The 26,422-nt window shown below is 35.4% G+C and overlaps 1 protein-coding gene across 1 annotated transcript in view; it reads left to right on the plus strand.

The window, feature by feature from the left end:
• The window catches only part of LOC150094927 (uncharacterized), a 259,949-nt gene that overhangs the window by 67,312 nt on the left and 166,215 nt on the right, over nucleotides 1-26,422 (plus strand). Inside the window, exons 3-4 of the mRNA XM_090411150.1 lie at nucleotides 6,357-6,453; nucleotides 19,666-19,774. Of these exons, the coding sequence (XP_090267276.1) occupies nucleotides 6,357-6,453; nucleotides 19,666-19,774 (206 nt within the window). The remainder of the gene's footprint in view (nucleotides 1-6,356; nucleotides 6,454-19,665; nucleotides 19,775-26,422) is intronic.

Raw genomic sequence — 26,422 nt, forward strand, 5'->3', positions numbered from 1 at the left:
GGACTGGTATATGTGGATGCTTAGAGTGCGTTTGAGGAAAGAGAGGAATTGTATGCGAGAGACTGCTTACATTTGAATGAGGAAGGATGAAGGCATCTGGAGAGATTGCTGTTCTGAATGAGTCAGTGTGTCCCAGGGAGGGTGATAGCAGGGGTGGCCTCTTGTGGGAATGGATACTTGGGAGAAGGGAGACGATGTCAGGTAACACTGAGCCCAGTGGAGTCTAGAAGGGGTAATGTTGGGTATAGAAACAGTGGCATTTATATGCTTTATACTAATGCCAGGAGTATCCAGAATAAGGGAGAGGAATTGGTGGTGCAGATAGCATCAGCCTGGCCAAAAATTATTGGGATCACTGAGACGTGGTTGACAGAAGGGGATATAATAACAGGAATAGAAGTCACTGGGTATAGCATTTTTCGTCAGGATAGGAGGGGAAAGCGTGGTGGTGGTGGTGGGGTACTGCTTGTGATAAGTGATGACTTATGTCCTCTAAGAGTGGAGGCTTTGGAAGTGAGACAAATGATTTTGAGAGCATATGGTGTGAGGTAGAGGTAGGCAAGACAGGATATTTAGTGGGCTGTTGCTACAGACCCAGGAGCATAGAGGATGGGGACCAGGAGATGTTTAGACAGCTAAGTTTGGCAAGTGCAAGAAGAATGATTGTTATGGCAGATTTTAACTACAGTAGTATAAATTGGAGAGAAGAAGATGCATGTAGCAATAGGGGAATGGAATTTCTAGAATTCTTGAGGGACAAATGTCTTAGGCAACAAGAGGGAACAAGAAGTTCAAGAGTTTTGGATTTGGTTATAGCATCAGAAGAGTTGATAATAACTGAGTTGACATCTTTCCCACCACTTGGAGAGAGTGACCATATGGTTTTGACTTGGAAAATGAATAGACATGCAGGAGTATCAAAGAGACGGGAACTTATGTGGAATTATAATGCAGGTGATTATAATAGTCTTAGACGTCAACTTTGGGAAGTTTCATGGAGGGAGGAATTGGAAGGCCGGGATATCATTAGTGCATGGGAAATTGTGAAAGAATATTTGTTAGCAGCAATGGTAAGTTGTATACCACGAGTGAAGAAGAGGACACAATTTGGTGTAAAGTGGATGACAAACAATATTAAACAGGAATTGCATGTGAAAAAGAGGCTATGGAAGAGATATAAGGAGACAGGTGAAGAGAAGATGCATGAAGAATATAAGACAGGTCAGACGAGTGACTAGTGTGGTAAGGAAAGCGAAACTGGAATATGAGAGGAGATCGACCCTAAGATCCAAAGAAAATCCTAGGGAATTTTTTAGCTATGTGGCCAGTAGGAGGAGAAATGACTGTAGAAGAATGATATTATGGGATAAAAATGGGAATAGAGTGACTGATGCAGAGGACATAGTGGAATAGTTCAATGAAATTGGAGTATTTCATCCTAGAGATGTCAGTTTTAATGCTAGAGGGATAGGGCTGGTTCAAGGTTTAGAGGTACAGGAGGAGAGTGTGTTTCAGATACTGAGTACTCTGGATGTCAGTAAAGCTGTGGGACTGGATGGTATTTCACCACGAGTTTTGAGAGAATGTGCTAGGGAACTGACAGGGCCTTTAACCTGGCTTTTCAATGAAAGTCTGCCTTCAGCAAAGGTGCCCAGGGAATGGAAGGAAGGTAAGATAGTGCCATTGCATAAGGGCAGTAGCAGACTGGAAGTGTCTAATTATAGACTAGTTTCTGTGTCATCAGTAGTTGTTAAGATCTTGGAGAAAGTAGTGAGGGACCGTATACAACATTGGGCAGATGAGGGTAATGTTATCTGTGAGAGTCAATATGGATTTGTGAAAGGGCGCTCTTGTTTTAGCAATATGCTAGCCTTTTATAATAAAGTTACAAGAACATTAGATGAGGGAAAGGCATATACTGCAATTTTCTTAGACTTAGTGAAGGCATTTGACAGGGTGCCACATGATAAGCTGATATTTAAGTTGCAGCACATGGGTCTGGATGTCAGATTGGTCAACTGGATTCAGGATTGGCTGTCTGATAGGTATCAGAGAGTTGTGTATGGTGGAGCAATTTCAAGGAGGCAGAGGGTTACAAGTGGGGTCCTACAGGGCTCAGTACTAGGACCTATATTGTTTAGCCTTTATATCAATGACATTGCCAGTGGATTGCAAGGGGATATTCAGTTGTTTGCAGATGATGCGAAGCTGGGAAGGATTATTAGTAATAGTGCAGCTGTGGTATCCCTGCAAGAGGATTTGAATAAGCTAGATAGATTCGCAAATGAATGGGGGGGTGTCAGTTTAATGCAGCAAAATGTAAGGTCTTGGGAAACATCGATGGGATGCTGCATACTCTATGGGAGGAGTAATACTGGAGGAAGTAGGGGAGACAAGGGATCTGGGGTTGATGATTGATAGAAACCTGAAGTTTAGAGGACATATTGCAAAAGTGGTGAAGGTAACACAGAGGATTGCTGCAATACTGAGAAGGATGCTGACCTGTAAAAGATAAGAGAGTTATCATTCTGTTATACAAGACCCTGATCAGACCACACTCTGACTATTGTTCTCAAATTGGTTCCCCAGGATTAGAAGGGGATAAATTAACTGCAGAAAGGGTACAGAGGTCGATAACAAAGATGGTTTCAGGACTGTACAATATCAGTTATAAGGATCAGCTGAGGAAATGTGGACTGCAGAGTTTGGTGGATAGAAGAAGGAGAGGTGATATGATCGAGACTTTTAAACTGTTGAGAGGAATTACACGGTGAACATTGGGGAGTTCTTTCGTTTGGTGGAACAGCAGGAAGGAGCAATGACAAGAGGACATCCCTGGAAGCTATAAAAGGAAGCTGTGAGCAAGAGGGTGAGGAGTGGTTTCTTTGCATGGAGGGTGGTTGAACTAAGGAATGCATTGCCTGAGAGAGTGGTGAGAGCAAGAACGGTCAATGAATTCAAGGAGTGGTATGATAGACTTTGTGTTTCTTAGGGGGGGGGATCTCCCCTCAATGAGTCTTGACAGACTTTATGTTTTTAGGAAGGACCTCCCACGATGAGTCTTTTGACTCCATGGAGTTCATAATAATAATAATAATAATAATAATAATAATAATAATAAAACCCAAGGGAAACAGAAAGTTGCTTACAATTGAGCAAATGAAAGAAATAATTTCAGCATATAAAAGAGGAGTCAGAATTGTGGATTTAGCAGTCAAGCATAGCATCATCATCAATAGCTACAATTTTGAAGAAGAAGGAGGAGATTAAGGCAGCTTCAGTTGCAGCTGGTGTGAAGACCTTGGTCTCTCAATCCCAAAGAAGTTCTGAATGAAGAAATGGAAAAACTTCTGATGATCTGAATAAATGAACGTCAAATGGCTGGTGACACTATGACTTAAGAGATGATCTGCAGCAAAGCCAGAATGATTTATGAAAATTTGAAAAAAAATGTGGCAGGACACAGTACAGCAGAGACAGAGGAAGAATTCAAAGGAAGCAGAGGATGGTTTGAGAAGTTCAATAGAAGGTCAGAGATCCATAGTGTAATTAGACATGCAGAAGGAGCCAATGCAAATAAAGAGGAGGCTGAGAAGTTTATTAGAGAATTTCAGGAATGGACCATCATTCATGGATACAAGCCAGAACAAGTGTTTAATTGTGACGAAACTGGGTTCTGGAAGCAAATGCCCAAAAGAACTTTCAGCACAAAAGAAGAGAAGTGTATGCCAGGGTACAAACCTATGAAAGATGGAATAACTCTTTTACTTTGTGCTAATGCAAATGGTGATCTTAAAATTAAACCAATGTTGGTCTACCACTCTGAGACACCAAGAATTTTCAAGAAGTAGAATGTTTGCAAGCCCATGCTTAATGTTTATTGAAAGTCAAATCACAGAGTGAATCGTGGAGGTGTTTGGCCCACGGTGAAAAAGTACCTGAGAGAAGAAAACCTGCCTGAAAAGGCTGTGCTTCTTCTGGATAATGCTCCAGGGCATCCACCTTTCTTGGAAGAAGATTTGGAGGCAGAATTTAACTTCATCAAGATAAAATTTCTTCCTGCAAACACCACATCTATTTTGCAACCCATGGACCAACAGGCATAGTAAACTTTAAGAAATTGTATACAAAACACATGTTCCAAAGATATTTTGATGCAACTTCATTTACCAGTCTGACTCTGAGGAAATTCTGGAAGGATCATTATCATATCCTTCATGCTATTCAAGTCATTGTCATGGCATGGGAGGAAGTGTCAGTTAGGACATTTAATGCTGCCTGGAAAAAGTTATGGCCAGACTGCCGCAAGATGAGAAGTGCTGTTTCGAGTGTTCAAGATGCTGCTGGGGAACTTGCTGCTGAAAATGCTGACATTGTAGATAAAATTCTCCTTGGGCAAAGCATTATATTTGGAGGTAAATGAAGAAGATGTAGAAGAATTAGTTGAAGAACACTCAAAAGATCTGACAACAGAAGATCTTGAAGTGGTGAAAAAGCAACTGAATCAGGAAAGAGTACTCATCAGAGGAGGAGGACAGCAATAAAAAGGGAAGAATGCCAACAGGTGACATTAAAAATATGCTGCACTACTGGGAAGAGTTTCAGTCTATGACTACAAAGTGACATCCCAACAAAGCTGAAATGAACAGATTTTGTGCCTTGGTTGAAGACAAGTGTTTGAATCACTTTAAAAACATTCTGAAAAAAAGAAAAGGTCAATCAACTTTGGACAGATTTTTGACTTCTACTTTAGCAAAGAGACAGAGGCCAGCTACTGAAGAAGAGGAGACTTACCTTGAATAAACTTTGAAAATTTGGAAGAAGAATAGTAAAAACGTTGTGTACATATTTTCAGTTTAATAAAGTGTATATAATAGTAAAGATCATCAGTTTTTCATTCTACTTTCAATTCTCCTTCATCTAATTGGGTAGCTGTTCATCTCAGCCTTTGGTGAGTTTTTGCCCTTTTATAGTGTGCTTTTTACTATTTTATAAAACTTATCTTTAAATAGTAGGCAACAACCAGAACGAATTAAACGATTTTCTATAGAAACTTAAGGGAAATCACGTTTCAGCTAATGAATGTGATTCCGGAACGAATTATCTTCATTAGCCGAGGTATCACTGTATTATAATTTAAACACTGACCAAAAATGTTCATATTTCATACTGGACAATTTTTGATTTGTTTTCTAAAATAAATGAAGCTTTAAAGGTATTTGAAGAAATAATTCAAAAGGTTTCATTAATAAGGAATGTCCTTCTGAATTTTTGTGTTTCAAAATGTAATTTTCTTTTATTATTTTTATGGCTATTTTTGCCTGTTTTCGTTTAGGAGTGTCTCTTATTTTAAAAACATTGGCTTTTTACTCAAGAATTCTTAGGGCATTATAGGTGTATTTTAAAGATAAATATATGCAGACTAGTTGAGGAAGAAATTTTGCACATGCCTTGTTTGGATGTTAGGTTGTCTTCGTTCTGCATACTGCTGCTGTTAAAGGGGGGGGGGGGTAGGAAACATGGGGCTGTTGAGGCAAGGTGGGAAATTAATTTGAAAATCTGGTTTTTTTTAAAAAAAAAAAAATAATAATAATATATATATATATATATATATTATATTTAAGGGCTCTTCTTTGGGGAAGGGTTTTATGGGAAACAGGGGTGGGGGAGAGGTTAACAGGGTGTGAGCTGTTCCGATGATGATAGCACGATTGAAATGGCTAGCACCCTGTTAACACTCTCCCCCACCCCTGTTTCCAATAAAACCCTTCCCAAAGAAGCGCCCTTAAATATAATAATATATTTAAAAAAAAAAAAAACAGGTTTTCAAATGAATTTCCCACCTTGCCTCAACACCCCCCCCATGTTTCCTAAACCCCTTTTCAGTTTAGGAAACATGGGGGGGATGAAGGATATGATAAACCCCTCCCTCCCTCCCCTTTTAACAGCCTAACAGCAGAAGTATGCAGAATGAAGACAACCTAACATCCAAACAAGGGATGTGCAAAATTTCTTCCTCTACTAGTCTGCATATATTTATCTTTAAAATACACCTATAATATTCTAAGAATTCTTGAGTTTCTAATGTTTTTAAAATAACGTTTCCAATGTTTTTAAAATAAGGAACACTCCTAAATGAAATAGGCAAAAATAGCCATAAAAATAATAGTTTTTAAGAGGAGTAACATGGGAATTTTCCCAGAAATAATACTGTAATTTTCTTTATTTTTTGCTATTCCTTTCCACTTTCCCACTCAAATAGAATACTGTCTCTAAGTATTTTTGTGCTATTTTTCCTCATTTAGCTTGTGAGATTCTTAGTTTTTTATTTTATTTTATTTTTTTTATTTTTACAGAGCAAGAAGAACGGGAGAAATCTCCAGGCTACTGGTGGAGAGAAGCAGAGAAGCTTAGAGAAGAAAGCATATGCCTGGAATTTCAAGAAAGAGAAAGGTGCTTCTAAAGTTATGCACTGGATTTTTATTTTAAATTTTAACATGGAAATGGTTACATTGCTAATTGTTATGAATATAAGGACCTTTTGTTCAGTCTCTGTCTGATGGCAGATTTTTTAAAAATTAATATCTGCATTATCCAGATTTGATTTTTTTTTTTTTTTTTGTTTAAACCTAACATACTATAATTTTCAAACATTCTATAGCTCACTTGGCATCAACAACCCTTTTGTGGGGAAAATGACATTCATTTGAATTATTATTATTACCTAACACCTCCAAAGACTCGCTGAGGGAAGACGCCTACTCTACAACTCTTCTGCAACTACACCAACGCCATCTACTGCATACCACCACTAGTATTTCCACAGACAATCACAAACATCCATGCTTACAGTGGGATTCGAAGCAGCCTTTTGGCTGGAGAGTGGATACGCTAACCACTTGACCAACCAGGCCGGTATTTGAATCCTGTCCAAGATGCTATAAATTAAAGATGCCAAGAAATTATATTCTTGGTTTCATCCTTTATCCAAATATAAGCAGACAAAGTTGTGTTTGAAGTAACTTCACGACTTGGCTACTTGTATATAGAAACTAACGACTTCACGTCAGTTTTCTTAGTATCCCATAATGCAATGCACATATCCTTACAGATATGTATAATGCTATACATTATGGGAAGCTCTACCACCCAGTTTAGACCTTTGTTGATGTGAAAAATTAAAGGGGTACTAGTCATAGGCCTAGAGTAGTTAGTATAGGGGCGCAAGAGAGCTTGATAGTATTAGAAGAAAGAAAAAACAGATAGAGAAAAGGCCTCAAAGCTCTTTTATATTATCATATATCCAAAGACTATCGGTTTTCTTTTTTCACCAATCTCATATAGATGAACAACCAAAAGACCTGAAACTAAAGCACAAAGATGACTGATGTCCAGGTGGTTAGCTTATCTGAGTTAACTGCCTTGAGTTGGCCTTCTGTGTCTGGGATTGCTCTCCAGTCATCCCTGCAATTGACTATAAGACCACATTGAATTAAGAGGATAGAACAATTTAAAAAACCTCTCATATAGACATATTTTATGAATAGACAGAATTTTATCTTCCCTTGATGAATATTGTATAATGTGGGTGGTCTACACCACCATCTAGTCAAAAATTTGATATTTTTTAGAATGCTTCTTTCTAAATGCAAAAATTGCCTGACTGAAAAATAAAATTTCCATAATACAATATTATAAAGCATTTGGATGTCATGTTGCTAGTTTTCAAATTCATGTTTCTTTCTAACCTTTCATTAATGCTATTTTAATTCATTAACTATAAAAATGAAAATTCTCTTCCCATTGTGGTGAGTACTGCAAAAAAAAAAAAAAAACCTGTTCTGTTGTAAGTAATGGAATGCCCAACACATTACATAATTTGTTCCAAATATGCAGGGCAAGAGGGCAGCTGTAGAATGCATGTTCCACTGTTTCCAATTGGTAACAGATGTCACAGATTGGATTTCCAATGTTAAAGTACCTCCATTTGTATTGAGTGGAAGGCAGCCATATGCAGTTCTCCAAGCAAGATCCCTCCTGCTAGGGTATCCTTGGAACTTCAATAAGTTATGAAACAAAGTATTGTTGTCAGTACTCAACTGTGGCAGTTCGTGGCAAAAGAGATTTAAGATTTCTTTATACCACATTTTACTTTTTTTTTAATGGAAAGCATGTCAGTACCAGAGTGTTTTAGCAGTCTTAGAGTTAAGCACAGAGTGTTGTAGTATTCAGGAACAATCTCAGCTTTTGGACCTTTATAATCATGTACTCTAAATAGGGAAAGATGAAAATCCAGGTAGTACAGGAGAAGGTCTACAATATTTTATGGATTTTTGAAGTAGTATTCCTTAAATAGCAGAATCTTAAGACTGGAACCCCAAATCCTCCATGCTTCTTTTATAGTCAAAGAAATTTCTTTTTAATTTCTTGGTATCTGGACCAAAAAAATTGCACAGGCTTACTATATAATTGCTTTTCTTCAGCTTCTGTGATGTCTGTAATATTTATTATGTACAACTGAGCAGGAAAGATTATGGCTTTGAGTACTATAGCTTTAGAAGAAAAGGAAAGTGGCCCTATTTTTCCAGTCTTCTAAGATTTCCTGCATTAGTAGTTGATCCACTGATCTTAGTGAATTTTTCCAAATACCAAAAAATATATATATGGAATCATTATCCTTCAAAGAATATCATCAGCATATTCTAATACCTTATCTTCCTTCATAGTTGAAGGTACTGTTATTCCTTGCACAGCATATGTATTGTCCACCTCCTGTAAAAAAAGTTCAAGAACCAATGCAAAGATATCATTGGACTAAGAGAGCAACCTTACTTGACTCCTTTTTGTATTTTGACCGAGCCTGACAGGAACCCATTAACTAGGAGGTGGGTAGTTGAACTGGCATAGGCTCCTTTGATAACGGATAGCAGCTTTTTACCTACACCAATTTGCTGGAGGATGTGGAACAGAAAGGGATGCCGGACATTATCAAATGCTTGAGTAAAGTCTACCGATAGCACTGCAATCAACTGCTTTTCGTATTACCTAAGCGGATTAGATTAATCACATAGTAGAAACAGATTAAATTCTACTGCTCAGCCTAGAACTCCGTACACAGATGTATGGAGTTCCAGGCTATTCCACTTTGAGCCTTCTATTGATAATGTAGAAAAATATCTTGTAGTCGGTATTAGATAAAGAAATAGGCCTCCAGCTGCTGATTAAGGTGTGATCTCTATTAGGTTTTGGAATGAGGATGGTATGGCTTGCTACAAATTCACTTGGTATGTGTCCTGATGAGAGAAAAGAATTAAAATAATATAACTAGAATGGGAACAATAAAATCCCATACCTCGCTGTAAAGTTCATCCCTAGACTGTCAGGTCCTGGGGATTTTCTTGTCTGGCATTCTTTATAGGCTGTGGTGACTTCAGATGATGTAATGGGTCTGTCAAGCCCATCTTGGATATGAATAGGAAAGCCATTAATGTTCCAAGAATTATCATTTCCAACAGTACTATTGTCTTTAAACAGATTTCTGTAGTATTTTTGAAAGGAGTCAAAGATGTCTTGAGTGGTGGACATCTCTTCACCATCAACACAGATTTGGGTGATAGTCCTTTCTTTGCAGAATTTAGTGAATTCTCTATTGAAGAATGCAGCTGAAGGGCTAACTGCTAAGTGCTGATGTATTCTTATCCTAAAATTTCTCTCTTCTACTCGTTTCTGCCGTTTCGCTTCTATCTTTATGTTAATGTTTCTAATGTTGTTGCTACATTCTATACCATTGCATTGGTTTGTTACGAACCAGCTTTATACAGGTCTTTCAACTTTTTTCTTTTGAGGAAAGCCTGTTCCTTTCCCCATTGCATCATATTCTGTTTACTGCTTGTTTGAATTTTAACTACATATCCCAGGTAACATTATTCCAATTTGAACAGAGGGTCTGGAATTTCGTTGAAAAGATCAATGGAAAATCTGGTGAAAGTCTGCTTGGTCCAGAACTGATCTCTCCTTAAGTTCCATTCAGTGAACTTAAGCAGAACTGGATTATGATCTGAAATGTTGATGTCAAGATGTTTTATCTGAATTATCCTATTTATAAGAGAAGAAGAGATTTAATTCTATCAAGACATTATTATATCAAGATATATCAAGACATGTACAAGAACCAATACCTTGATTCTTGTACATGTAAACGGAGATTAGGACTGTAAACCCTCCATATTCTACTAGTTGAGCATTGTCTCAATAATGCTCAACTATTTTTTAAGAGATATTTTTAACTGTGCATATCCCACTGTATAAATATGGTTCCAATTCTTGGAAGAATTTTCATCTGACTCTTCTATTGGATGGAGCATAAACATTTATAAACCTTATTACACATCCACAGTATTTCCAGTCTATTGTTAAGATTCTCCTTTCTGCATCCCTTTGGATATTACAGAATGACCCAAGGAGGGGAGCAAGAATAAGAACTTCTACTCCAGCCCTGTTAAATCTTCCAAAGCTCCAATAAGAAAGAAGTGGATATCTATCTGTTAAAGTTTTATATCTTTATATCTGCAGAAGTATGTTTCTTAGAGAAACAAAAACTTGATATTATGGCATAGCATAAGTTTCCATATAGTTTCTTGTTTAATTTGCCTGTAGAATCCTCATATATTTAATGAGGCAATGCAGAAAGGAGATACTATGATTACTGAAGTGTCACTGGTAAGTCTTTAACTTCTAAATTTTGGGCGAACCCGATGAGATCTTCAATCTGTGAAGGAGCAGTTGTGTAGCCTTCTTGTAAACTCATTTCCAGTTTTTTTTCCATTTGCTTTTCATTATTTCAGTTTCATGCTTATCGTTCTTGATTTGGAAGCTAGTTATTTTCTTTTCATGTAGATGATAATCGTACTGAGAAAACTTTGAATCAGTGAGCTTCATTATATTTTCTTTAATTGTGTCTCTCACTTTTCCTTTATTAGCATGAGATGGTTCTTCATAGTCCATAAACTCTTCTGAGCCTGAAGAGTTTTCATTTGATGATCCACAGCCTTCTCCATCTTTAAATTTTTTATTACTTCTTTTTCTTTTAGATGTAGTTTTTTTTTCAAATTTTTTTTATTAATTCATCTTTCCTTTTTGATAAGCTTGTCTGCATATTAAGTTCTTTCAGTTGTATTACTTGCTTTTCTGTTTCTTTTCCAGTTTCTCCTTGTAGTACAGTTTCATGTTTTTGCATTTCGTCTTGTATGTGTTCATTTGGATGATTATTGGTAATTTCAACTAACGTTTTGTTCCATCTATATTTGACTGGAAAAGTGGCTCCTGCAGATCTGGAATTTTAGTGCTAATTTCTAGCCGATTTGGTCGTGCACTTTTTTTGATTTTACCAAGTGTAGTTTGTTTAAAAGTGGTGTCTTTACTAGACTGAATTGGAAGATTCAGGAACTCTTTGTTATGCCTCTCTGATATATACGGTGTTCTAATTGGTATGTTTAAAAGTGGTGTCTTTACTAGACTGAATTGGAAGATCCAGGAACTCTTTGTTATGCTTCTCTGATATATACGGTGTTTGAATCTTCTGAACGTGGTGCTCAGAACATTTGCATTTCTGACAGGGCTGGAGACACTGATTAGCGATATGTCCAATCTCCATGCAGTTGAAACAGTTAGATTTGGGGCAGGTACCACCCAAATGATCATATGAACCGCAACACAGGCACTGCCTTTATTCTTCAGGATACTTTACCATAACTCAGGGTGTATCAATTTTGACAAAATTTGGTACGGGTGTCTTCATATCATTGTGAAGATGACATCACCAGAAAACCAGTTTGGATCTTCACCTGATAAACCTCTTCATATGTTACTAATCTTACCCCATTTTGAGAATGTCTGTCTAGGAATTTCATTACGTTTCTCTATATATTCCATTGGAAATCTGTTTTTACCTGGCTCCTGACCATTACAGGAATAACTGTGCTGCCTTCAGAAGTAAAACCCTGTAATAGTTTGTGCCTTGTTTCCATATCTTTAAATATAATCAAATATTTCCCTCTGACATACCAGTTGAAAGAATAAATGTTATTAGCACCAACTATCTCTTTTAAAACCTTAATTACCCATCTTGCTTCTTTACATCATGGAATTTCAATTCCTAGAGTTCGCACCTTGGAGGAATTGGTACCATTATCTCAGGTGGGGAAAAAAGACTAAAACCTCTGTGTTTGATTGTAAGAGAGAGGAAGAAAAAAAAACTTTCAGTAGTAAGACTGAGAACTAAATAATCCTGTGATATAAAAATAATTCTACACCACCTGGAAATGCTCTATTTGAGCCGCTATAAAATGGCAGCCGTGATACCACTAAAAGTAATCCTGTAATGCAGATATTAACTGCACTACCAGTAATCTTAATATTTACTTAAAAAAAAAACAAACAGTTCTAGTGGGGATGAAACCACTACTAGCACCAGTAAAAATAAAATCAAAGTGAAAAACAAATGGAAAACAAACAAGAGAAAACCAAAGTGCTTATCTTGCCAAAAACCGAGATGTCATCAGTGGGAGCCATACCCAGAAGTGATACATAGGTTAAAGTAATGCAGAAGTCATATCTCCATATACAAATACTCAATAGGTGTCTCACCTCATTATTAAGATATCCTAGATCAGGGATTCTAAACCTATGGTACGCGTACCACTGGTGGTACGTGAGCCACTGCCTTACTGGTACATCTAATATCTTGAATTAAATATAGTGGTATGCCAGTGGAAAAGGTTGAGAACCCCTGTCCTAGATTATAGATAGATTTTGAAAGTTTTTTTCACTTGATTATTCTATAAATGAAAGATACCAAGAAATTATATTTGGTTTCATCCTTTATCCAAGTGTAATAACTTCATGACTGGGCTGCTGCATTACTTCAATCTTGTTATCACTGCTGGGTCTGGCTCCCACTGATGAGACCTCAATAAAGATTGAAACTGGTCTGGGTAGTGGTCCTTCCCATAATGCATAGCATTATACATTTTCATAATGATGTGTACATTGCATTATGGGATACTATGGCAATTGATGTGAAGTCGTTAGCTTCTACATACAAGTGGCCCAGTCGTGAAGTTACTTCACGCACAAACTTTGTTTGCTTACACTTAGATAACGGATGAAACCAAGAATATAATTTCTTGGCATCTTTAATTTATAGTATAACCAAGTGAAAAGCTTTCAGTGTCTAAGAGCCAACAAATTTTTATAAAGGTTTTTCACCTGAAGTGAGTTAGCTGGACTCATGTGCAGGTTGCACTGTTTATCCCCTTGCAAAATCAGCTTTTTCATACTATGAAACTTGCAATCTGGCCATAAGAACACATGCAATTTACAGACAGTATACTGGCAGTACAAAGCAACTAATTGCTTTGTACTGCCAGTAGCTTTGTACTAAGTAGTTTAAGTTGCTTTGGCTGTAATTCCAGACAATTCCAACAAACATAATTTGCGAATTAGCCCCTTTGGTCAGTATACATTAATATTTCCAAGTTTATAAGCTTTTATAATTGTTGCATGCAAATTGTCTTGTATTGTACTTAACATTGAAGAGAGGACATGAGAATTTGTCTCATACTTCCTTTCATACTGGGGTGGGAGGAGCATCCCATAGTTTCTGGCATGCATCAAAGCCAAAACTGTGTAGAGAGGGACAAACAGGAATATGTTTATTTCAGGATATATTAAAAACCAATAATTGAAGGAATCCTATATTTGGTTGATATATTTAAATTACTAAAAGATATAAATATATGAATGAACCAACATTTACGAGGCATGAGCAGTATGCAAATGTTGTAGGCAGGCTTAGGTGTTGGACATTTTTACAGTATTACAAGACAGAAACACTAAATTATAAAAATATGTTTATTGACTGACTAGCTTATATTTTGCTAGATTTCAAACCAGCATCCTCAGACCCAAACTACTTATTCTACTCCACATGCAACAATGAGTAATTGAATCCATCAGAATGTAAGCTAATTTAGTTTTTTGTGTTATAATACTGTAATGTGTATATATATATATATATATATGAAAGAATGACTGGCTTATATAAAGGAGGGAAAGAATAAATGTGAATAGAAATACTTTTATTAAAGACAAATGTATTACTGATAATTTATAGTTATGGTGTTTTATGTGTATCCGTTAAGTTACTATGGGAAAGAATGAATTGCATATTATCCTATAATCTCTAGACATGCATGTTTGCATTAATGCGGGCATAATTTTAAAAAAAAAGTGTTATGATGAGAGAAAAATAGATTTGTTTGCGAAATATAAATAATTAATCAATAATATACATTTCTTGCTTAGTAAATAACTATTGGTTTGGGGGGGGGGGGGGGGGACATATCCATTGAAATAATAGCATTGAACAGATATAACATCTAAATGTAGCACGAATTACCTATGCAGTGATGGAATGCTAATCAAGAAATCGTCCTGTACGATTCGTTCTGCTTGTTATATGTATTTCATAGTGAAAATAACATTCGATGTTTTGACCTCTATATTGAGGTCATCATCAGGAAAACATGGATATGTGCAGGATACAAGCTACATGACACTACACTATGCAAAAGTAAAATGAATCTAAATGTTGGTTAATCATTTACCCTAGCTTGACCTCTGGTGGGAGGAAAAAAACCTACATTAAACAATTTCTAAAGTTCTTTCGTATTAAGATTTTCTTTTGTTTGGGGTTGTTCTGGATGCTATATGGGTTGGGTCCTCCAAATTCTTGGCATAATTAATCCACGATTCTTGTTCAGATTTAGATGATGTTTCAGCATTTCACAGGCTTCTTTGAATTTTCTTTCAAACCTGGTTTTGGTGCGGTGTAGGGACTTGGTGCCTTTCCAGTCAGTTCTGTGACATGTTTGTAGTTCATGGTCTGACATGCCTGTATTACCATAGTGGAGGTATTTAATGTGGCATTTGTGTTCATCTTTTCTAATTGAGATGGTGCATCCTGTTTCCCCTATGTAAGGTAGACCCTGGGTGGACAAGACATGGAAGAGGATCTTTGGAAGAGCTAAGTAAATTTTCTTAATTTTGCTGTGGGTTCGAAGGGTGTCTTAATATTGTACTTAAGTAGTATTCTATCTATTTTTTCCAAAATGCCCCTAATATATGGCATTCTTGTAATCTTTTTTGCTTTTAATGGCATTTTTATGGAGGATGTTGTGAACTTTTTTTTGTTGTTGTTTTATTGTAGCCATTTTTTACAAAGGTTTGGTTAATAATTTCAAATTCCTGGTTCAAATTGTTTATTGGAGCAAATTGTTAGGGCTTTGTGTTTGAAGGTGTATCCTCATCATCAGGAAAACATATGTATGTTATCCTGATGAATACAGAGGTCGAAACATTGAATGTTACTTTCTTAATGATAAGTAAAGTGTTATTCTAGCATGTGTGTTGTGTCTCCATAAATTCTTCACTATGAATGCTGACCGCCGTGTAACCTTAAAAGAAAGAATTGTTATGTGTATTTATTTCTATTTTTTTTTTTAAATTTAAATTACACTTGATTGTTTTCTAAGAATTTTCTTTTATTTGATAGTGATCGTTATGAACAGTGTACACTTTTTTTTACATAGTATAAATCCCAGATATGCTGATATTTTGTTGAAACATCATTGGCCTTTTCTTGTAAAATATAGAAGATTCATTTTATTTGCAGAAATAAACACATTTTTACTTATTATATTTGCTCTTTCCATGAATGTAATCGAAATTTCCCTATATAGAGAAAAATTCCTCTCATCCACAGACAGCATCATAGTGATGTATGCAAACAAAACAAAGTAGAAGATTTATTATACAGTGGTATCTCACTAATCCGAACTAATGAAAACCGTGCTCGTTCAGATTAGCGAAAAGTTCGAGTTCTTCATCGTCATCATCGTCTTGTAATTCATTCTGTAGCGTCATATTTATAATTTCATCATCTGATTTGATTTCGAATTCCCTTTTGCTTCTACCTGTAATCCATTCCGCAACATCTGTTTGTGAAATTTCAACATCTGGATTTATATTTTTAATCAAATTATGCACGTTTTGAATTTCCTCTTTTTGTGTATATTTTTGATTCATGCCAACAATTTAGTACATACTGTACAGTATAAAAAAAGCAAACGTAAATACACAATAAATCAAAATAGTCCTCCAGTATAACCGTACAATCGACAGTATGAAAAAAATACTGTACTGTAATAATAATAATAAAATAAATAATAATAGTTAAAATAATAATTATTAAATAAAAATAATAGTACATAAAATAGTAATACATAATAAATAAAACTTTTTTCTTTCAAACCGCAGTTCGGATTACTGGAGGGTTCGGACTAAAGAGGTTCGGATTAGCGAGATACCACTGTATCACTGAATACAGTACAGAGACAGAGTAAGTAATGTAATTAGAGGCAACAGGAATGAATGAACTTGTACAGTGAAAAACACCTACCACGGACCCTAGACTATGTAGATGCAAGCAAAATTGTAAGAGAAGTTTTATTGTAGCACCAAATACGGTGTCCTAATACCTTATTTCAATTTTTTATTTGCAGAAAATATGTGGTCACACCTGTTTATTATGAAATCATTGGGTGCATAAACCAACTGATTTATGTAAAGCAAATAAGCATTCATATATTATATAACTTGAAATCAGATTGCACTTTTGGAATCTGACAAGTTTGACCTTGCTTCTCACTCTATTGACAGTAGGCACAAAGCTTTTTGGAATCAGACGAAACTCTTCAATTCAGAAAGTTCAAATTCGATCATCTTTTTCCTTGAAACATGTGTAAGGCTAAGAAATCGTCCGAACTTCAACTGATCAGACTATATGCCGGTATCCAAGTTTTGCCAAGTGATCGTTATTAATTGTTCATGAGTTTTTTGGGTTTTTTAATCTACGCACCTTAAATTGTTCCTTTGACCTCTAATAGCATAATATCATATACTTCACCTGCGACTGAGACATGAGCTGACATACGCATGAGTTATTCATCTTTTGAACGTAACTAATGGTCTATCTCCCTGACGATGTCCACATAATATTGGATAAAATATATTGAAGTTTTTAAATAAATTCTATATAATTTTTGATTATATAGAATATAGATAATTACTTTCAAAATATTGAAACTTGATATATCAGGTGTTGAAACATTGTAAATATGTATCAACACCTGATATGTCAAGAAAGTTTCCACTTAATTCATATCATGCACAAGACATAGTCCTGCTTGCTTAAAGATGTTGACTTTTACATAAGTTGCAAATCAGCAGTTTGCATTGGTGGATGTACAAGAAAATGGTTTGATATTAAATAAGACATAAAGTAGGACCATTCACAAACTCTTCTGTTATTCATGTTTAATATCAATTTAACATTATCTATATGGTTGATATTAAGAAAAACGGTATCAAATACAGTAGCACAGCTAATTGGTGTGCTAAGATAATAAATTAAAAATTGTACTAACAGCTGAAATAGTAATGAATAGTAGTTGAATAGTTCTATATATGTGGAATAAGAGCAACCAAAAACACCAAGTATTAATCAAGATCTGAAACTTATTTTAACATATAGATCTAACAGTTATGTTAGAAAGAAAAGTTGAACAACAGCTGGAGACTACAGATATAGATTTTTGTGTAAAATTAGGGGAATAAACAGATGACATCAGTATCCTTTCTTTTAGTGTTGCACGGTGATCAGCATTCATTTTGGAAATTATGGACTTGACAACCATGTTATAAATAACTATTTTTAATTTCCCAACATTTCGACCTTCATATCAAGGTCATCATCTGGAGTAGTATATACAAATATACAAGGACAAGCTGAGTTACATTTCGCACATTAAGCTAAAGAAACAATGATTTGATCACCGGTTATTCTACTGGCATGACCTCTAGTGGGGAAAAAAAGATGACATCAGTGGCAGAGCCATATTAAAAACTGCTATATTAGTAAAAAAAACTTGATATTGTTAATATTCAAAGTGACATAAGCAGAAGTACTCTAAGATATGGTCATTTAAAAAAGATTGGGAGATGAAAGATTAGTGAAACAGTGTTTGAAACAAAAATAACATGGAAAAACTCAACCAACACTCTGCATTTATTCATAACTAGCTCTAAATATAACGTCCTTCCTTCAATCATTCAGAACCTCATGTACTCTAGCATTACAATGATACCAAGTGGGAGGACTTACATTACTTTTATATTTAATAGTAGTCTGACCATGGAAAGGTCAGACTACTGTTTGACCTTGGAAATATATTGACCATTGACCTTGGAAACATATTGACCATTCCAATATGGATTATTTCTGTAAGAAATAATCCATATTGGAATGGAAGCTTTCATTCCTCGCACTGTTCAAAATTCCCACCCTATATCCAAACCATAGTTCTCCAAGAAGTGTGACAGGGTGGTCCAAGAAAAACAACTAGCCTATCACAGGTGGTTTGAAACCAAAACACCAGCTTCCTTCACAGAATACAGTTGACTACAGCACTTGTAAAACCTCCTTAAAAGGATTAAGTCTTAATTTCATCAAAGATAAATGTAGAAAACTTGCCGCTTGTGCCACTGGTAGTCATGCTTTCTGGTCCCACACCAAATTTGTTGGGAGCAACTTTTGTCCATCTGTGCTATCTTCTCTTTCTCACTCTAATAGTAGCATTGTATCATCACCTAAAGACAAGGCTGATGTTCTGGCTTCATTCTTCTTTTCCAACTCCTCCAGAGATGATCATGACAAATTACCTCCTTCTTTCCCAAGAACGTGGATCTCATGCCTCTTGTGACCTTCTGCCAGAAAGACATCAGAAGAATCTTGAAAACCTTAGATTCTACAAGGGTAACCAGTCCTGATGGAACTCTACTTATTATTTACAAAAGATGTGCTCCTGAACTAACACCCATTCTTTATCATCTATATACTAAATTATATTCAGTTAGCATCTCTTTACAGCATTGAAGCAGACTCACATACAGCCAGTTCCAAAAAAAAAAAAAAAATAGTGATAAATGCCATCAAGCTATTGACATATTGATCTCACCCTATTTTGTCCTTATTTAAGTAAAGCGTGGTATCAATAGTCAACTTCTTTGGCACTTGAGAACTGCCATCTAATTAGCGACCACCAGTGTTGATTTCACCACTCTAGATCCACAGGAGATCTCCTGGCCTGCATCATGCACCTCTGGACTCATTCCATGGAAAGGGTTGAAGAAGTCCGTACCATTGACATCTCCAAGGCTTTTGATGTAGTCTGGCATTGAGGGCTCCTCAACAAATGACCATCATATGGACTGCCTTCATCCTTTTGTTGGATTGCCTGTATGTTCAAATTTGTATTCTTTATAACACATTTAAAATTTCACTGAATAATTTTTAGCAAATAAAACATTAATATGTAGCTTATGTTGATATTTTAAGGGCAGCTCCACTCCATTTTATAAGGCTAATTAGTTATACTTCACTAATTTTTAGTAGACATGAAATATTTTCAGATTTTTTTTTAATATTCATTAGGATAAGTTAATAATTTGGTTTGATATTATATTAAAGTTTATATTATATTACAGAGAGCGACAGCATCGTTTATGGCTAGTTCGAGAGCAACAAGCTCAGGCAGAATTTAACAGGAAGAGAGAACTAGAATTACTGGAAGCCACAAGGAAAGAAGAGGAAAGGGTAATACTAAAAGAAGTTTACCCATATTTCTCTTTCCTTCCAGATTTTTTTGTATATAGCAGTTTTTTTATATGATATATTAACTACATGAACCAAAAGAAGTATATATTCATTTTATTTTATTTCTTTATTTTATATGATTCTTATTTATAAAGGGATTTGGAACTTGAAGTACATTAGTACCATGGGTGGGACAAGAATTTTTGTTTCTTATTTTTTCAGTGTAGAGTTCCACGTTTGGTCTATAGACCAAACATGGGGCTTGTTTTCAAGTGACTTCAGGCCTCCACTAAATGAGGGTGGCTTCACACTAGATGATGAAATCATCTCACGTAATGCAATCTGAAACATTCTTCATGCACATGTCAGGTTTCAAATCCGCAAGTTATTCCATTGACCACATTGACTGAGTGGTTAATGTACCCACTAGTACCATATGCACTTAAGTACATGTATCCCTTGCTTAACGCGCCGAAATTAATTGCGGCAATCCCTTGATATACGCGGCAAGAGTTTTGATTAATACTCCTTTAACCCTGCAGAGCTCGCATCTGATCTGACAGATGCATGTGAAATGTTTAATATCAATATTCTTACACGATTCAGTGCATAGCTTGGAGGTAATGAGTAGCTGTGCATTCATATGTTATGAGTGATATTCCGCATGTTTTTTGGCTGTCAGTTTGGTTTAACACATGTTATGTAAAGGTTTGTGATATTTGACAGTAAATTGTATCTGAGAGATACTGCGACCTCCGATGTCAGTATAGTGTGGTTAGTTGTCTTTTTTTTTTAATTCTGTGTTCAATAATTTCTAGATTGTAACTGAAAATAAATAAACCATCATGTATTATTACTGAAATAGATAGCCAAAGGCTTATATATCATACATGTCCTCTAAGAAATGTGCTTTACATTATGGAATATACTCAGGAAAGTGATCTGAAGCTGACTCCACCTTTACTACAAGTTGCCCATAAGGTTGCTTATGCTTGCTTCCGCCGCAATGTTTATAGTTTCTGTATATTCGGCACGAAACTCTTGTAGTTTCTATATACGGCTATGAAATAATGTTGGATTCAATATCCACTTAATTTGTACCATCATGTATTATATTTGCAGTTTTTTTCTTTATGTTTTATTGCCTGATTACCGAGGTCTGGAGAGTCGTTTTGCTTGTTATCGTAGAATTTATGGCAATAAGAAAAAAACTAAAACTGTTCAAACGACTCTTGATAACTTCTTTTGATAAAAAAAAATTGCAGTAAATAATGTAGGTACAAGTATTTATTAAACATTTACTTTGCATTCATTTTTTATCTTTCCTAAAAGAGTACCATATAAAAGGAATTATTAATACAGTAATCGATCATGGATGAATTGTAATTTTTACCATTGATTATTAGATTTGATTAACGCAATTTTGATATACGTGGTAACATCGAGGGATTAATTAACCACGTTAATCGAGGGATACCTGTATATGTGTAACCATATATACACATGCGGTATATATATATATTTATGGCAACTTTGAATGTTTCAGTTTGCCATATGTGCATTTGGGGGCTTTTTACACTTCCAGTAACACAGGAAATTGGTCTTCTGCTATTCTTTTATTTCTTGAGTTAGTGAGTGACCTGTGATGCCTTGTGGTTTTTTTGTAGCAGAGTAATGCTACAAAAGCTTTCGGTTGGACTATATGCAAAGTCCAACCAAAATATATTTGTTACAGGAGGCGGTGTATAACAACAGAGGAGTATGAAAATGCATGCACGAGTGGGAGTAAATGGAACTGGAAGGAATATAAATAAACCGTATTATGCTGATGATGCTGTGTTGATTGCTGAGAACGTGAGGATGATTTGAATAAAATTAATAGATCGAATAAATACACATAGTAAAAAATATGGCTTCACATTAAATTCAAAAAAAAAAAAAAAATTGTGATAGTAAGCAGAGAAAAATATACTTCCGAAGTTAAAAGTCAAGTTAGAAAAGTATATACAATTCTAATAATACACTTATTTAGAACATTTATAATTAAATGTTCTTTAATAAGTAGAAAATGCAAAAGAGAGATTAGAAATGGCAAAATCAACCTTTAGCAGAATGAAAAAATGCTAACATTTGTAGGGTGGGAGAGACCTGGATTGAGAATGCTTAAATGCTTTACTGTCTACTGCTTTTCTCTGTGTGGCAGAAACTTTTCTCTGTGTGGAAGATATTAGGATTGTTGCTTTCAAAATGTAGATGTACAGAAGAGCATGGATTTCATTACTCCTAAAATTGAAATGATTAAAAACATGCAGAAAAAAAAATCATATTAGGAGACATGAGAGTCTTCAAACCAAAATAAAAAAGGATGGTACAACATGACAGAATTTTATGCTCGCTGGGGCATCGGCCGGTTAACCCCCCCCCCCCCCCCCCCCCCGTTGTTTTCACCAGGGAACCAGGGCAAACAGCCAAAATTTGTTCAGCTACTGGAACAAATCCTAAAACCCATCCAAACTCAACTTCAAGCCATCAAAAGCCTGAAATGTGGAAAGGCAGCAGGAGTAGATGATGTTCGACCAGAAATGCTAAAGTATAGAGGTATAAAAGTCTTGTAGTGGCGGCACTGCATAGTTCAGAAGGCCTGGACAGAGATACGAATTCCAGATGATTGGAGTAGAGCTCTCATAGTACCCATATATAAAAAAGGGAAATAAAACTGAATGTGAGAATTACAGAAGTATTTCTCTACTGAGTGTTACTGATAAGATATATGCAAGTATACTTGAGAAATGGTTGAGAAGAATTGTGTGGAAGAGAAGCTTGGTGAAGAACAAGCTGGATTCAGGCCAAATAGACTCTGTCAGGAACAGATTTTCCCTTTACAAAATCATGGGAATATAACAAAGATCTGTATTTAAGTTTTGTAGATCTGGAAAAGGCAAAGAGATAAGCTATTCGAAATGCTACAGTTATATAGTGTCAGTGGGGCATTATATCAAGCAATACTTGATATAATGTTAGTCTTTATTGAATTGTAAGTCAGCAGTTAGAATTGAAGGAAGTACAGGAAGATGGTTTAATGTTAAATCTGGTGTCAGAGAAGAATGTACAACATCCCCTCTGTTATTCATTATCTATATGGATCACATTATGAAGGAATAGGGTATTAAACCTGATATCAAAATTGGAGAAGTTAATGTCAGCTCCTTGCTTTATGCAGATGATGTTATACGTCTAAATAAATCTGCTACAAGTCTACAAGATTCCCTGACTAAATTGAATAACTGTTGTAATAGATATGGTATGAAGGTCAGCATTACAAAGACAATTAAAACAGGCAGAAACATTGAAAATATAAACTGCATTGTGAATGGAGAACCTATAGAACAAGTAAAACATTTCAGCTACTTAGGCACGATTTTTAGTGAAAATGGTAAATTAAATATGGAAATAGACACAACAGAATCAACAAAACTCATATGGTAGGAAAGCAAGACAGTATTTAAGCCAATTTTAACTTATGAGAAGTAAAACACTTGACCAAAGACTAGAGACCGCAGATATGAGAGTCCTGAGAAAGATTAAGGGGCATAAACAGATGGCATCAATAGCAATATCATATTAAAAATGAGGATATTAGGAAAGAACTTGACATTGTCAGCATCCAGGAATGCTTTAGCAGAGCTAATCTCAGATGGTATTGTCACATAAACAGAATTGGAGAGGAAAGATTAGCAAAACAATTGTTCTCTGCCAGGTTGGTAGGAAAAAGACCCAGAGGAAGACCAAGATATAGGTGGATTGATACAGTAAAAAATGCCTTAGAAGACAGGAATATAAGATCTAATAATGTTGGAGACTTGACAGGTAACAGATTGATTTGGAGAAAAATTGTAGATAGGAAGTTAGTATTTTTATATATAAGATGTATTTTTTCATGATTTTTAGGCACGATTTTTATCATATCCTGTACACCCCTTGAGAGTATATATCAGGAATTTGATGATGATGAAAGTCTTCAAAATGATTTATTATAAGGAAGAATTGAAGTTTTAAAAAAAATTCGACAACATTGAAAAATGTAAAGGACTGGTCGGGCTGAACTATCTAGAAAGGAAAAGAATAAATAGCCAAAAATAGAAATACATGGAGATCCATAATACCCAAATCCTGGATGGAATGACTCTTAAATAGTTAAGGGAAAAGAAACATACAGTATAACTACGTAAGAGTCTCTGTATGCTGTCAATCTGACTGTTATGATATATTTGCACATACAGTAATCCCTCGATTAATGCATTTTCGATAAGTGTGTCATTTTTTTCAATACCCAAATTCGATTAGTGTGACTATATCATCTTAAAAATAAATGCTACGGATTTTTTCTATCTATACATTTTTTATGGTTAACTATTTTAAAAAATCACTCACAAGAATGAAATAATTTAGTTACCGATTTGAAACATTTTATAGAGTTATTTTTAATGGCATACTACACTATTTCCATGTACACTATGTATACTATGTTCTCAATTTTTACTGCCAAAATTTTTGTCGTCTGCTAATTACATAGCAGTTTCCTGATCATATCTCGTACCTCCTTTGCAATTATTTTCCTTACATTTTTTAAAATTTTATTTTAAAGTATTTTTCCAATCTTTCATCATGAGTAAAAGAATTAGTGAGCAAAAAAGTGTGAAAATGATTCGAAAAGTAATCTCATTGGAAGAAAAACTTAAAATAATAAAGAAATAGAACAAGGTGAGTCCAGAGCAAAGATAAGACAAGAACACAAAAATGGGTGAATCAACTATAAGAGCAATTTTAAGCTGCTGAATACAAAGTATTATAATGATTGAATTAGAGAGACTTCTTTGTACACGGATCGAAGTTCTGAACCAAAAACGGATCCTGCTAAGAACTGGCCTTATTAAATCAAAAGCATTAAGTCTCTTTGCAACTTGAAAGAAAGGGCTATCAATGATGGAAAAGAAGAATTCCACATTAGTGCTGGGTGGTTTGAGAAATAGCATACATACTGTTCTAATCACAGGCAAAGCTGCAAGTGCTGATAAGGAGGTGGCTGCAAATTATCCAGAGATTTGAAGAAAATTGTACAAGAAGGGGGCTGTTGTGACTAACAAATATTTAATGTCGGTGAAACTGGCCTTTCTTTGGAAGCCAATGCCTTCCAAGGCTTTTCTGGCTAAATCAGAGAAATATCAGCTTGGTTATAAAGTCGCAAAGTCGAATGAAATTACTGCTAGCAATATGCGATCCATTTGGAAGCACATTCTTCCACATTGTATGAATGATTTTAGAGGCTTCCCAAATGAATCTAAGTTAATTAAATCTCATTCTGAGAAGCTGAGTGATTCCGACCTGCTAAATTTAGATACACAGTGGGAAGATCTTGAAGAATATGAAGAAAATTTAAACACTGACAAGCCCAAAGAGATTTCACAGAAACAAATTTTAAATATTATTTAAATTAAGGGGATATTAAATCCCACATAGTTTTAAAACCGAATAAGAAACTCAAAGATTGGAATCAGAGAGTTTCTTGCCGAATATAGTAAACTATAAAGTATCGGCGACCACTGGCGTGAGCAAATGCAAGTGACCCTAGTACGTAGTGCAATACCGGAAGACTCGTAGCAAAGTCGGTAAATTCTGATCGCTATTCTTAGGTATTTTCCATAATGTAAAAACACATTTCCTAGGAAATGTATGCTGTTATTACATTATGGTAGGGAGGTCACTACCCAGACCGGTTTCAGCCTTTTTTTGAGGCTTCATCAGTGAGTAGCTAGACCTAATACCAAAGTGTATAGCGAAAAGAACTTATATACTCTGCGATACGAGTTTCCAAACAGGTGCAACCATTAAGTTACTTAAGTATGAAGATCTAATAAGCTTCATTTCGGCAATGAAAACATTATTTAAATTAAGGGGATATTAAATCCCACATAGTTTTAAAACTGAATAAGAAACTTGAAGATTGGAATCAGATAGTTTCTTGCTGAATATAGTAAACTATAAAGTATCGGCGACCACTGGTGTGAGCAAATGCAAGTGACCCTAGCACGTAGTGCAATACCGGAAGACTCGTAGCAAAGTCGGTAAATTCTGATCGCTATTCTTAGGTATTTTCCATAATGTAAAAACACATTTTCCTAGGAAATGTATGTCGATACTTTATAGTTTACTATATTTGGCAAGAAACTCTGATTCCAATCTTTGAGTTTCTTATTCGGGTTTAAAACTATAAGGGATTTAATATCCCCTTAATTTAAATAATGTTTTCATTGCCGAAATGAAGCTTATTAGCTCTTCATACTTAAGTAACTTAATGGTTGCGCCTGTTTCGAAACTCGTATCGCAGAGTATATAAGTTCTTTTCACTATACACTTTGGTATTAGGTCTAGCTACTCACTGATGAAGCCTCAAAAAAGGCTGAAACCGGTCTGGGTAGTGACCTCCCTACCATAATGTAATAAGAGCATACATTTCCTAGGAAATGTGTTTTTACATTATGGAAAATACCTAAGAATAGCGATCAGAATTTACCGACTTTGCTACGAGTCTTCCGGTATTGCACTACATGCTAGGGTCACTTGCATTTGCTCACGCCAGTGGTCGCCGAT

This window comes from Typopeltis vanoorti, chromosome 21 (assembly GCF_054136105.1).
Source record: "Typopeltis vanoorti isolate ZY-2024b chromosome 21, IOZ_Tvanoo_1.0, whole genome shotgun sequence".
Classification (NCBI taxonomy): domain Eukaryota; kingdom Metazoa; phylum Arthropoda; class Arachnida; order Uropygi; family Thelyphonidae; genus Typopeltis; species Typopeltis vanoorti.